This window comes from Otolemur garnettii, unplaced genomic scaffold (assembly GCF_000181295.1).
Source record: "Otolemur garnettii isolate 467f Iridium unplaced genomic scaffold, OtoGar3 scaffold00142, whole genome shotgun sequence".
Taxonomy (NCBI): domain Eukaryota; kingdom Metazoa; phylum Chordata; class Mammalia; order Primates; family Galagidae; genus Otolemur; species Otolemur garnettii.
Window position 1 is genome coordinate 963538 of NW_003852537.1, and position 13272 is coordinate 976809.

The 13272-nt window shown below is 44.7% G+C and overlaps 3 protein-coding genes across 3 annotated transcripts in view; 1 reads left to right on the forward strand and 2 right to left on the reverse strand.

The window, feature by feature from the left end:
• LOC100965337 (zinc-alpha-2-glycoprotein-like) overlaps positions 1-3948 on the reverse strand; it is an 8327-nt gene extending 4379 nt beyond the window's left edge. Inside the window, exons 1-2 of the mRNA XM_003798913.3 lie at positions 3825-3948; positions 1399-1659 (exon numbers count right to left, since the gene is read on the reverse strand). Of these exons, the coding sequence (XP_003798961.1) occupies positions 1399-1659; positions 3825-3900 (337 nt within the window). The 5' untranslated portion in view covers positions 3901-3948. The remainder of the gene's footprint in view (positions 1-1398; positions 1660-3824) is intronic.
• Positions 1-13272, forward strand: part of LOC100966296 (gap junction gamma-3 protein) — an 84140-nt gene that overhangs the window by 24474 nt on the left and 46394 nt on the right. The gene's annotated exons all lie outside the window — the stretch shown is intronic.
• The window catches only part of LOC100965664 (zinc-alpha-2-glycoprotein-like), a 6251-nt gene continuing 5849 nt past the window's right edge, over positions 12871-13272 (reverse strand). The window contains exon 5 of the mRNA XM_012810768.2: positions 12871-13270. Within this exon, the coding sequence (XP_012666222.1) occupies positions 13102-13270 (169 nt within the window). The 3' untranslated portion in view covers positions 12871-13101. The remainder of the gene's footprint in view (positions 13271-13272) is intronic.

The window sequence follows — 13272 nt, forward strand, 5'->3', positions numbered from 1 at the left end:
TTTTTTTTTTTTTTGAGATGAATCTTACTCTGTCATTCTGGGTAGAGTGTCGTGGTGTCATAGCTTGCAGCAACCTCAAACTCCTGGGCTGAAGTACTCCTCCTGCCTCAGTCTCCCAAGAAGGTGGGACAACAGGTGCCCACCACCATGTCTGGCTAGTTTTTCTATTTTTAGTAGAGATGGAGTGTCACTTTTGCTCATGCTGGTCTCTAACTCCTGAGCTCAGGCACTCCCCCTGCCTTAGCCTCCCAGAGTGCTAGGATTACAGGCGTGAGCCACTGTGGCTGGGCCTTCTTCCTTCTCTTTACTCGTAACTATTCACTTTGATATTTCTATTGCAGCCAATGAAAGAGTTCCCCAGTCTCCTTCCTGAGCACCTGTGGCCTCCCCTTCCCCATTTCAGACACATCACCCAGGCTATTTTCCTTAGCACGACTTCCCACTCCACATCCTCCAGATATCTACAGATTTCTTGTGTCCTTTTGGAAATCTTCATATTCTATGTGGTTTCTTGGCATTTTTGTACTGAGAAGCCCTTATTTTAACATCCACCCTGTAATAAATTAACATCTAAAGTACACCAGGCCTGAGACTGCCTAGATAGGCAGGCAGTACATTTAGTAGAATGAGTGTCAGGCTGGGGACACAGGATCAGGCTGTGTGCTGGCTCTGTCCCAGCTCCCCACACCACATGTGCATGATTCTTCCCATGTGTGCTCTGAATGGGCAAGAACATCGTTAAGGTTCCCTGTAACTCTAACAGTATGTGGTTTTGAATCCAGTGCTCACTGAGCTAGGGTTTATGATAGCCAGTCTTTCTCCATTCATGCAGCACATTACAATGGTGAGACACAAGGGATGTGGAGACAGACCTTTTTTGTGGCACAGACACAGAGAAGTGTTTCAGCATCCCTTGAAGGTAACGTCCCAATGCTGCAGTTTTTGTAGGTTTAGACCAGACAATTAAGGAATCTGCTCACTGTCAATAGCCAGTGACTGGAGGTTCAACCATGTGAACCCAGGTGTGGCTGATGCCAAGGTTGCCTCACTCTGCACCCAATGTCCCTGGACTGGGTGAGTCTGAGATCTTCCAGTGGGATCAGCCTCAGTGAGTGACATATGGAGGAGACAGGTCAGAGGTGTTTGGTTAAGATGTGACTCTGGCATCTGTCCCAGTGTGAGCTGAGGACCTACAGTAAGGATGGGGAGACCAGGGCAGGAGGAAAAAGGTGCTGTGCATGGGGGATGTACATGTGTCTGTCTATCTCTCCTTGTGCCTCCTGTTCCTTGTTTGGACAGGGACAATTTCCCTCCCACTGACCCCTCTCCACACTCCTCACACTTGTGGGGCTGCCTGTGAGCTAAGAGCCTCTGCCCAGTTGTCTGTTGTATACTGACCATTGCTGTCATTGTAAAAGGCCATGATGTCTTGCAGGGTCTCCAGGTAGATGCTCTCTCTCACCTTCTGAAGAAGACTCTCCTGCTTCCAATTCTTAATTCCTTCTATATGTTTCCATGGTCCTAGGGGTTCAGCCTTACCACTCTCACTGTCGTAGTGGAAGAAGGCCTGGTCATTGAGGAAGACAATGGCCTGCAACCAGGGGGAGCCTTCACTAGGCCTGGACAATCCAGTGTAGAGATACGTCAGGGTGTAAGTACCTGAAAAGAGAAGACTCTGAGGAGTGGTGTCCTTACAGGGGAGTCCCACTGTGGAGCTGCAGAAGGCCAGATGGGAAGACTTGACCACTGGTCCTTTTCCTTCCCAGCTCTCTCGACCCTGCAGCCAGCCTCACACCACCAGAGGCTCACTCAAGAGAACAAGCTGTTTCATTCTGGGGGTGATATTTCAGAGACCATCCTGTGTCTTCACTGTGTTGTTTCTCTGGTTGGCACATAAGAAGATAATATTTCTCTGCCTATTTATGTATGCATTGGTACCATGTGCTGAGTTTTGGCTGAAGGGAATGTGAGTGGATGAAAGGGACATTTTTCTTGTTCCAAGGCCCTATGAACTGCCTTACACCCTCTGTCTCTCTTCCCCTTTGGTGTTGACTATGGAGGCCATAGGAGGAATCTAAAGAGTTTGATGTGCAAACACTATGGATCCCTGAGTCACCCCATGGAGAAGAGGAATGCTGCCCAATCTGCTTTGAAGTGCATGAGTGAGGAGTAAACATTTCTAGTCAAACTTGAGAAATCTTTATAGTTAGAAAGTGTAGGAAGAAGAATTCACTGGAAAACTCAAGAAATGACCCAGAATGAATCATCACAGCTCTGACTAGGATGGATCTCACTATTCCCAGGGTTGGGCGTTGCATTGTGGTATGAGATGGGAGCCTGGAGTAGGGGATCTTTTCATATAATAATTCATTGATGATATAACTCACATGAGTAGTACTAAGGTTGGAGGTTATAAGGCAGATTGTTAGTTTAAGTGCTGAAATTATTCTTGCTCCTTAGTTTCCAAATGTGATTAACATTTAAATAAGTAGAACTTGAGTAAAGCAGATCACTGTCCATAATCTGGGTGTTCTCATCCCATGAGTTGATGGCCTCAAGAGAAGAGGCTGAGGGCCTCCAAAGAAGAAAGAATTCTGCTTCCTGGCTGCCTTTCAACTCAGGCTGAACCATGAACTGTTCCCTGGGTCTTGATCCTGCTGGCCTGTCCTGCAGGTTTATTGTGTGAGTCAACACCTTAATCTCTCTTTTCTCTTTTCTATAGAGATATAAAACTATTTCTTTCTATATAGAGAACACTTAGTGTAATGTGATCTTCATATTAGGACTGTTTCTCTGGAGAATGCTGACTTATTCAGATTTGGGGGACAGAATTTGATTATTATTCTAAATGTCATAGCTATAAAACTAACATGAAGTAACTATTCCACCAATTTGTTATTATAAGGAATTTAAAGCTTGCACAGTTGAGAAATGATTGGCTTACATGTATTTACCCTGAACATTTCTATGTCCTAAACAGCCTCATTTACCTGCCCTGGAGTTGATGCTGGAGGTCCCTGCTGTCTTCTTTCCGGGCTCCTTACCTTCAGATCCAGTATGGCAGCGTCTGCCTGTGGGGTGAAGGCGTGGGCCCCTTTCTAGGGTCATCGCTCCAATTCCTCCAGTCTGCCCTTCCCCTTTTTCCCTTGGGGTGCTCTGTCTTTTCCTCAGATTGGGACAGGTATATCCAGCCATTGGAGGAAGTAAGGGACAGGAGCAGAAGCAGCTTTTTTTTTTTTTTGAGACAGAGCCTCAAGCTGTCCCCCTGGGTAGAGTGCTGTGGCATTACAGCTTACAGCAACCTCCAACTCCTGGGCTCAAGCGAGTCTCTTGCCTCCGCCTCCCAAGTAGCTGGGACCACAGGCGCCTGCCACAACGCCCAGCTATTTTTCGGTTGCAGCCATTATTGCTGTTTGGTGGGTCTGGACTGGGGATTCGAACCCGCCACCTTAGGTGTACGTGGCTGGCGCCTTAGCCGGTTGAGCTATAGGCGCCGAGCCAGAAGCAGCTTTTTTTGTGTGGTTCCTTCCTTGTCCTGGTTGTCAGACCCCAGGCAGGTCACTTTGCCTCTGTGGTTTTTGTTATTTTCATCTGACAGTTAAGGGTTTTAGATTCAAATCCTTTAAGGTCTTGTTCAGCATGAGTCAAGAGGCCCTGAGTGCTCTTAGACACGTGTGGGCTGAGTTAGTGGGATGGCCTCAGACATCTGTTAGTACTGTCAGCATGGGAATCACAACTGCATCAGGGCCCTCCTTCAGCCATCTGTCCTGTTCTTTCCCTTTTTTGCAGGCCTCTCCAACACCCACCCTTGCCTCCCCACTCACCAGCTTGGGTCTTCTGAGGGACTGCAGGACTTAGAAAGAGCAACAGAAGCAGCAGGACAGGAACCTTTGTGGCCATTGTGTCTGGTCGAAAGGTTCTAGGCAGGAAACACAGGTCTTTCTCTGGCAACTGGGGCCTGCCCAGGGGAGGAGAGTCTACAGGCCAATGGGAGTGCCAGGATGGGCTCCTCCTCTGACAGTGAGGAGAGAGGACAGGAACCATCACTCTCTTACACCATGGCCTGCCAGAGCTGTGTCTGGAGGACATTCACATGTCTCCCTCCCTGCCTTTTTAAGCTTGGGGAATTCTGTCCTTCCCTTATGGAGGCAGAAATAGCCAGATTCCCCCTTTCGCAGTCTCCCTTGCAATCAGCAGAGCAGGTGTGCACATGGTGTGGGCTGAGCAGGCAGGTGCTTTTGCTCTAAATATTGAGCCAGGCATCGGGGAAACAGAGAAGCAGCCACAGTGGACAGACCTTTTGGCTGGTGGTGGCAATGATGACAACTGCCAGCTTCTGGGCCTGTGGTGGTGTCAGATTGGTCCTCACTGTGCCATCTGCTGCCCCCTGCTGGCAGTTGCCATGTATTTTCAGCACTAGCTGTGGGGTGTGATGTTGACTGTGCTGCTCCTGCCTAATTCTGGGTCTGGGCTGCCCATCCTCAGTGTGGACTCTGAGAGCCAACCTATAGAAAAATCTATTTGCTTCTTAAATTCCTATTTGGGTGATGTTTATAATTACGAATAATCCTGACTGATACAGAAGTTGGTATGAGGATTGTTTTCAGGCAATAGTTGATCAGGGAAATGGAGAGTTGGCAACCTGAGATTGGTTGCAGGGCCACATTGGGGCTGAAGTCACTGAATATGCAGAAGTCTTGGGGGATTCTTGAAGGCCTGATGTGCAGTGGTGGGTAAAAAGCCGGCTGAGTATAAAATGTTTGTAGAAGGCAACACTGTAAGTCCCAAGTGGCTGGTACATAGTGAAATACATGAGGCAATCAAACTTTGAGTCCAGAAGTGGCAGAAAATGTAAAGAAAAAGAGAACAACCTCAAATGGAGAAATTATTGACTCAGAGCACAAACTGAATATTGAGTGGTTTCTCTAGACGTGCGGAAAGAATTTTTTATCTTTTATCACTGCCAGAATGAAAGACATAAAACTGCCCAATGAAGCCTAATTTTTAAGATCTAAGTAGGCTGGGTGGGGCAGGTACTTATTGTGTGCACCTGTAGTCTCACCTACTGAAGAGGCTGAGGTGGGAGAATCTTGAGTTCAAGCCTGGGCTGGGATAAATAGTGAGAACCTCATCTCCAAAAATACATTAAAAGAAAAAAAAAGCAAAACGACCCAAAAACTCAGTGAGAAAAACTTAGATTTTATAACTTAAGTACCAACATCTAATAAATCCAATAGCAAAATGTGATTCAGATGTTCTTGCTGATCTTATATGATTGGTACTGATGGTCAGGATCAACCAACAAGAGCTTCATGGGAGAGAAAACTCCAGGCTGGAAAGGCATCAGGAAAGGCATCATGGGAGGAGATGTGGGTGAGCAGCACATACACAAGGATAGATATGTCGGCCAATGGGGTGACATTTCCTAAGGACAGGGATGATGTCTGTCCTGTTCCTTTCTCTGTTCCCAGGGCTTGTCAGAAAGAAGACAGCCAATAAACACTAATGAAAATGAATGAGCAAAGAGTAAAAGAGAGCAGACACTTGTGAGGGTCATTGAGGCAAATTAGGTGGAAAGAAAGTTTATGGAAACAACCGAGGGGTGGGGCAGGTGGGGGAGATTAATGCAGAAGGGAGGCTGGAGTCAAATGAGAGCCCGCGTCAGTGGCTGTGTTCATTGTCGTGGGATGAACGAGGAGTATTCTTCAATTGTGTCCTTTCCCTTACAGCTGGTATTCTCTGGCTGCCCCATTCATCTAGGCGAGTGGTTCTCAATCTTTTCGTGCCATCTGTTCCTTTGCCAATTATTCTCAAGACCATTTTTAATGCATAAAATAAAGCTCACAGGTTACAGAGGAAGCCAATTATCTGGAAACTAGGTCTTTCCATGCACCTTTGGAGGGTGATCTGCTAGTTGTAGAGGGTTTCCTCAGAATGACATAATATACTAAAGCAAATGAGGAATTATTAAAAAAGGAGACAATTTGTGATAAAGAGACGCTCCATGGCAGGGCCTCTTCAAGTTGCATTTAAGAGTTGGCCCTGTCTGTAGGAGAATGTGTTGATGAGCAGGAGGTGACTTCGGAAGGACCCACATGTGATTCTCCAGACCCCTTAACTGTTTCTGGTAAGGCTGGGAAATGCCTGTGGCCCACCTCCCTTCCATATCACCTCTTTTGTCAGGCTCCTGTGAGCCCCTCTCTGTTGTCTCACACCCACCTGGTTAAAAACGTACTTATCACCTCTTTTTGGCCCACCTCCTCTGACATCTGAGTCCCTCTGAGAAGTTTTCGCTGGTGTCTGAGTGGCCCTGGATCCCTGTCCTTCTCCATACACCTGGCCATGACTTGGGTCTTGCTGTTGCCAGACCAGGGAGTCCATCCACCTGTCACCTAAACCAATCAATGGAGAAGTGGATGAGAGATCAACAGTTTCACTTTTATTTACAGACATGGCAGCAATTCCAGAGAACTGTGGGGATATTTCCTCAAAGAGCTGTTCTGTTTTCTTATTTCCCTTTGTTACTTTAACACTTTATAATAAAAGTAAGCATCAGTAATGTTATTAATCATCATAGTGTACATTAAACAGATTTCTCTGCATAGGTTATGAAGTCACACAATATCCTTGACTAAAGTGGTTATGGCTTCAAAGCATTTTTTTTTTTTTTGAGACAGAGCCTCAAGCTGTTGCCCTGGGTAGAGTGCTGTGGCATCACAGCTCACAGCAACCTCCAACTTCTGGGCTTATGTTATTTTCTTGCCTCAGCCTCCCAAGTAGCTGGGACTATAGGCGCCCATCACAATACCCAGCTATTTTTTGTTTGTAGTTGTCATTGTTGTTTGGAACCGGCCAGCTCTGATGTATGTGACTGGCTCCTGAGCCACTTGAGCTACAGGTGCCAAGTCTGTTCAAAGCATTTTTATTTTAGATTAAATTCATAGTTATGACTACTAAGTGCACTACTAAGTATACCTCATGTAGTAGGTTCTTGGCCTGGTATCATGGTCCTTGGAGTGTCCAGTTCCTAACTATCTATAACAGAAGGACTTGTATGTGAATAAGCAGCTCCAGACAGCAGCACACCGGCTCATCCACCCCTACCAGACCCTGTTAAGCAGTATCTGAAAGGTTCCGGACCCAAGGATAAAATCATTCAGAGACCCGAGACAAAAGGAAAATGGAGATCAAATTCATGCAGTTAAAGTGGTCTTTTAGGTGGAGTACAGGTGGGGTGAGGTTCCTGACCATGGAGAAATTCACACATGGGCTATGATGGACAGGGATTTAAAGGGTTAGGGCAGTCAGAATTTCCTAGAGGGACATGAATCTGACCCTTTCTGGGAGAGTCATGAACCTGACCCGGTCTGGGTGGGGCAAGTTTATTTGGGCACGTACACCTGATCTATCAGTATCCTGTATGTAATGGTTTTAGGATAACAGTGGCCACCATCAGTCTCTACTCTTACTATTCATGGGTCCGTATCTATGGATCTCTGGTTTTTTGACATGGAAATGATGACTATGATTTAAAGAATGGACTTTAAGGTCATAAAGTCTCTTAGTTGGAATTTAATATAAGGCACAGAAGGCCAAGGAAGCAGGCACACTTTGTGTACAGCAGCATGTTAGAAGGTCTAATAGGAGGACCCCTCTCTGAACGGGTTTTGCCATATGGTAGTCCCTTGATGTCTGGGAACTAGGGTCACAGTTTTTGTAGCTGGGTGTTAAATAATTTTTCTTTCTATGTCTTGGATTATATTATTAACAGCTTGTATTTTTCTATTAATTAACTAAGTATTATTTAATAAATTAAAACAACATGTATCTTTGAAATTTTGGTACCCATGGTTATATTTCAGTAATAAGTAGCCTAGTGCAGCCCAATTTTTAAAGACTGCTTTCCTAACCTGTCCTAATTTTGTGCTAATAACATGTATAGCTTGAGGAGTAGTATTTAAGGTTCTTGTCATAGCACAGGCCAAGCAGCTAATCTGACTATTAAGACTGATAGTTATAACAGGCACCCCCAAAATGGATAAGAAGATATACTCAGCAGGACTGAACAGTGCACATCACAATGGCAGGCACTGGGGAGACGTAGTTCCCAAGATACCTGCTGGGTGTGTCCAATAAGTGCTGTATGTCCTGTATACTGGGCAGGTAAGGAGTAAGATGTCCAGTAGTGGAGGGCCTGCCAGTGCTATTAACTAGGACATAAGACTAAGCTTGGGGCTTACAAAGACAAACCGTCCTTTAGGCAGCTTGAGAATGTGTATAAGCATAAGAACAGGGTGGTTGGGCGGTGCCTGTGGCTCAGTGGGTAGGGTGCCAGCCCCATATACAGAGGGTTGTGGGTTCAAACCCGGTCCTGGCCAAACTGCAACAAAAAAATAGCCAGGTGTGGTGGGCGCCTGTGGTCCCAGCTACTTGGGAGGCTGAGGCAAGAGAATCACCTATGCCCAGGAGCTGGAGGTTACTGTGAGCTGTGTGATGCCATGGCGCTCTACCAAGGCCAATAAAGTGAGACTCTGTCTCTACAAAAAAAAAAAGAACAGGTTGGTTGTCTGGTTATATAGGAGATCTGGGTGTGTTAACGATTGGTGTTCAATACCTCATGAAGTTGACAAAAGAGTTACTTGGGGTTATTGTACTTAGAAAGAAAACATCTTTTGATGTTTTTATGTAATGGTTCCCAATTATTTATATATATACCTACATAAAAATAATTATTATTAAGCATCAGTAATGCTATTAATCATCATAGTATACATTAAACAGATTTTTCTTCATAGGTTACAAGGTTACAAACTATCTCCCTATCTTAAAATGGTTGTATCTTCCAGGCGTTTTTATTTAAATTAAATTTAGAGTTAGTCACTACTAAGTGCATCCCTAGGGTCCTAATCAGGCTGTTTTCAAAATAACTCAAGTGACTATGATATATGAGCACATCTGTCTGTCCATGTCAGAAAGTCTCTGGGACATTGATCAGTTTCTATCCTAAGGGAGCCTACTTGTAAGGTCTTGAACAGCCCCATTTTCATGTTAACTCAGTATGACAACTCAGGCCCTCCTATTTCAAGCCGGTCCAAAATAGTCAAAATAGCCTAGCTATATCCACCACTTGCCCTGTGTATGTCTAACTAACTGCATAACTCAACATTTCCCTTCTGATTTGTAGAGCCCATTTTTTTAGGAAATGGGTCACTGACTGCTCTGTTTCTTGCTAAAAAGGGGGTGAGTGAGTAGTGGGCTCTGCAATCAGCTTTGTTAGGGCGGGAGTGGATGTCTGTCCAGAGGGCTGCAGTAAATGGGGCGCAGTTGTTCATAATTGTGGTTGTTTTCATATAAATGGATGTCTGGTTGTTGCAAATGTTGATATCGGGTGGTGACCAGTGATGCAAGCAGATAGCCTCTGTAACGGAGAAAGTTACCCGAGGCTGATCCATCCTGGTGTGATGAAGTTGAGCTTGTTCTGAGGCTGAGGTCTGTTCATTAGCCTGAAGTAGTCCTAGAGGGTCCGTGGGTATAGAGGATGCTGGTTTGGGGAGGGAGACTCTGCTAGTTCTGGGTATGAACTCTGCTCCCTGGTGTATTTCTGTCCAGAGACTCAGCCGGCTGCAGAAGAAGCGGTGCAGTCCCAGATTAGGGTGCATTTTTGACATCTTTTGCCTGAGCCCCCAGAGTACCTTTGCCTCTAAAAATTTCTACCATAGTGTTAGCCATCATTTGAAAACTTCTTTCTGCTCCTGAGGCCCGCTGCTGGCCCTATCTCCTCTCTCTCTTCTCTCTGTCTCCATCCACTCATCTAAAGACCTTTGAAGGACAGGTTTGGAATTCCATTTGTGGAGTTTGAGGATCCTTTGCAAGTTTTTTGAGTTTATGCCAAATATCAGGGGACCCACTGGGAAATGAAGTGCGCTGTCAGGATTAATTATCTCTCCCTTATGTCAGGATCTAAATTGGGAAGGAGACACCTTATTTGGAAAGTGGAGACGATGAAAGCAGGCAGAGGGTAGATCAGAAAGCCTAGTAAATTTAAACCTCAGCAGGGCGTAAAGTAAAAAGAAAGCAAAATAAAAGTAAATTAGTGAAACATACCTCCTCTTTACTGGCTCCCTGGTATATTGAGTTCCCTGACAAGTTTTAGATGGGGATACCACCTCCAGATCCCCTTCCCTCGGGTAAGGAAGGTGGATTCTCTTAGCTCCCCTTCTGGAGCCAAGGGGAGCACAGAAACACAGCTTACAGTGGTCATCCTCACCCTGAACTATAACCTTTTTCTCCCATGTGGCTGACTTAAGATTTCCTTCTTTTTTAAGCATTTGTATTATGTAAAGACATAAAAAGCTGTAACGCTTTGGGAGGCCGAGGCAGGTAGATTGCCTGAGCTCATGGGTTTGAGAGCAGCCTGAGCAAGAGTGAGACCTTGTCTCTAAAAATAATAGGCATGCATTGTGGTGAGAGCTTGTAGTCCCAGTTACTTGGGAGGCTGAGGCAAGAGAATCGCTTGAGCCCAAGAGTTTGAGTTTCCTGTTAGCTATGATGCCACAGCACTCTACTGAGGGCAACAAAGTGAGACTCCATCTTTAAAAAAAAACAAAACTATCACATATAGAATTTTATTTCATTTCCCTGATTGTTGACAAAATAATTTAAGCTATAAAACAGTATAATAATTTAAGGAACCATTCAAAGGGCATCTTTTTTCAGAGCCTAAAACACACATAGGCTAAATAGTGTTGCAATAGAATATTAATTTCCTTTTACTCAGAGAGTAATACTCAGAAGTGGCCCAATCAGACAAGATTCGCCCCAACAGGCTTTCCTCCAGGTGTATACACATACAGAGACAAATGCTACACACACAAACAGAGATGACTACCACACACTCAGACAGACAGATACTAGGCGTGTACACAGAGAGAAATAAAAATTTGAACATAGGAGATTTTGTTCCATTTTCCTGATCTTTGACAAAAGAGCTCTACCTGTAAAATAGTATAGTAATTTAAGGATCAATTTAATGGCTAATTTTTTTATTATTAAGATTGTACATAGGCCGGGCTGTGTTACAGTAAAGCCTCATCTTTTTCTTGGTCATAGGTGTGTGCCCATAATATGGCCAATCAAATAGGATATGACCTAAAGGGTGATCTTCTGGAACTGACAACTAAGCTCATGCAAAATTCAGACACCTAGGCCGTCAGGTGGGGACTCTAACCCCTGTGCAAAATCAGATAGGGACTCAAACCACTGTGCACAACCAGACAGGGACTCTAACCTACCAAAGTCAGTCAACGGCGAAGTGGATGAGAGATCAACAATTTCACTTTTATTTACAGGAAAGTCAAAAATTCTAGAGAATAGCAAGCATATTTCCTCAAGGAGCTGTTCAGTTTTCCGGTTTCCCTTTATTTCTTTTATACTTTTGCAGTAACAGTCAGCCACAGTAATGTTATTAATCATCCTAGTATACATTAGATTTCTCTTCATAGGTTACAAGGTTACCCAGTATCTTCCTATTTTAAAATGGTTATATCTTCAAAGCATTTTTATTTTAGATTAAATTTATAGTTAATGATTGCTTTACTAAGTGCATTACTAAGTGTACTTGGTGCAGTGGGTCCTTGTCTGGTACCATGGTCCTCAGAGTATTCAGTTCCTAATTTTATGATGGCCTTGTATGTGAATAAGCAACTCCAGATGGTGGCACACAGGCTCATCTGTCCGTGCCAGGGCCTGCTTAGCAGTGCCCTGTATGTAATGGTTATTTAGGACAACAGTGGCCGCCATCATTCTGAGCTTTCCTTACCCTATTCTGCTCCATTCATCTCTCCTGTTGTAGGTAAGGCAAGATCTCACACTCTAATCTTCCGTCCTGGGCTGTGAACATGGACTTTGATCTGAAATGTTTATCCTTTCTGTTTTATTTGTAGAAGGTGTCATCATATGTTGAAGTATCAACTGTTATATTTTTTCCTCTTGACTACTTTTCTTCTGTAGCATTCTTTACTGTTCAAATAGGACTTTTAACTTTTTTGTGCCAGAAGAAGAGAATGTGGGTTTCATGTAAAGAAGTAATTTCCCAGCTTTGATCTTCAGATTGGAGAAGAAGCATTAAAAAAAGTGGCATAGCATTCAAATTTAGATTTTAAGAAAGATACTATGGTACTGAGAATTCTGAAGCATGGAAATGGTTTCTTTCAAAGAACTCAGCTGAAGGAACTCCACAGTGGGAGGCTGAGGATAGGAGGTATATGAAGCTCTTGTCCCTCAAAAGAGAAAAACACAGGTCAATGCAGGTGAGCCTTCATGAAAAAGTGTGAATGTTCTGCTCTGTCCTTTGGGTTTTAAGCCTGTGTATTATGATTGATGACTTGGTTGAACAAACACACTCAGAGGGATTTGGAGGGAGTCTAAGAACCGCAGGTCCTTGTTCCTCAGGAACCTCCAGTTCCTGGTTCCTTGAGTTGTGCCCTGGCCAACTTGTGTGGCCAAGTTCAATATGATATGGGGGAATGATGAGTAGCTTGAGTGGAGAATGATGTTTTAAATGAAGTGAAGGACTTCTGGGGAAACCGAGTCACAGAATGATCTTGATTTTGTATTATAGAATTGGCAGAGTCATGGGTCATCACAGGAAGAGGGCTGCCCATGGCCCCATGTATGTGTATCAGCAATGGAAGCCTGGACAGTACCCAAGGGACCAGGTGATCCTAAGGTACATTTGGGATTGCCCAGGTCAAGATACCCAGGCTTTCAGTGGAAACCAAGAATTTCAGATGTGTTGAATGCTTAGGAGAGGAGGAATGATAGAGCTGATTCTCATTTTTAAAGAATTCCAAAATGAAAAACACCAGTCTCTTTTGTGCTAGGCAAGGTTATTGTTTATTAGGTTGTACACATTAGGCACTGGGAGCCATTATTTTGCAAGGTAGGTGAGGCAACCTGGCCCCGAGAGTCAGCTCAGTGCCCAGCATTCCTGTCTCCTCTCTCCGAATCCCCACCTATCTGCCTTGTACACTCTGGGCCTGGCTGATGCCACTTATGGTGACTTCTGAAGTTCATCTCTCTCAGGACAGGCAGAGATGGTGGCTACTGGGGGTGAGTTCCCACAGTGCTCCCCGCCCCTGCTTCCTGTCTGCCATCCCAGGCCACCGAGAGGGGCTGGGCCAGGGCACTGTGCTCCACAAGGCAAGAGTAAGCGTCTCTGTCCTGAGGCAGCACCGACAACTCCATGGTGGACAGGTATGTGCCCTCTCCGCT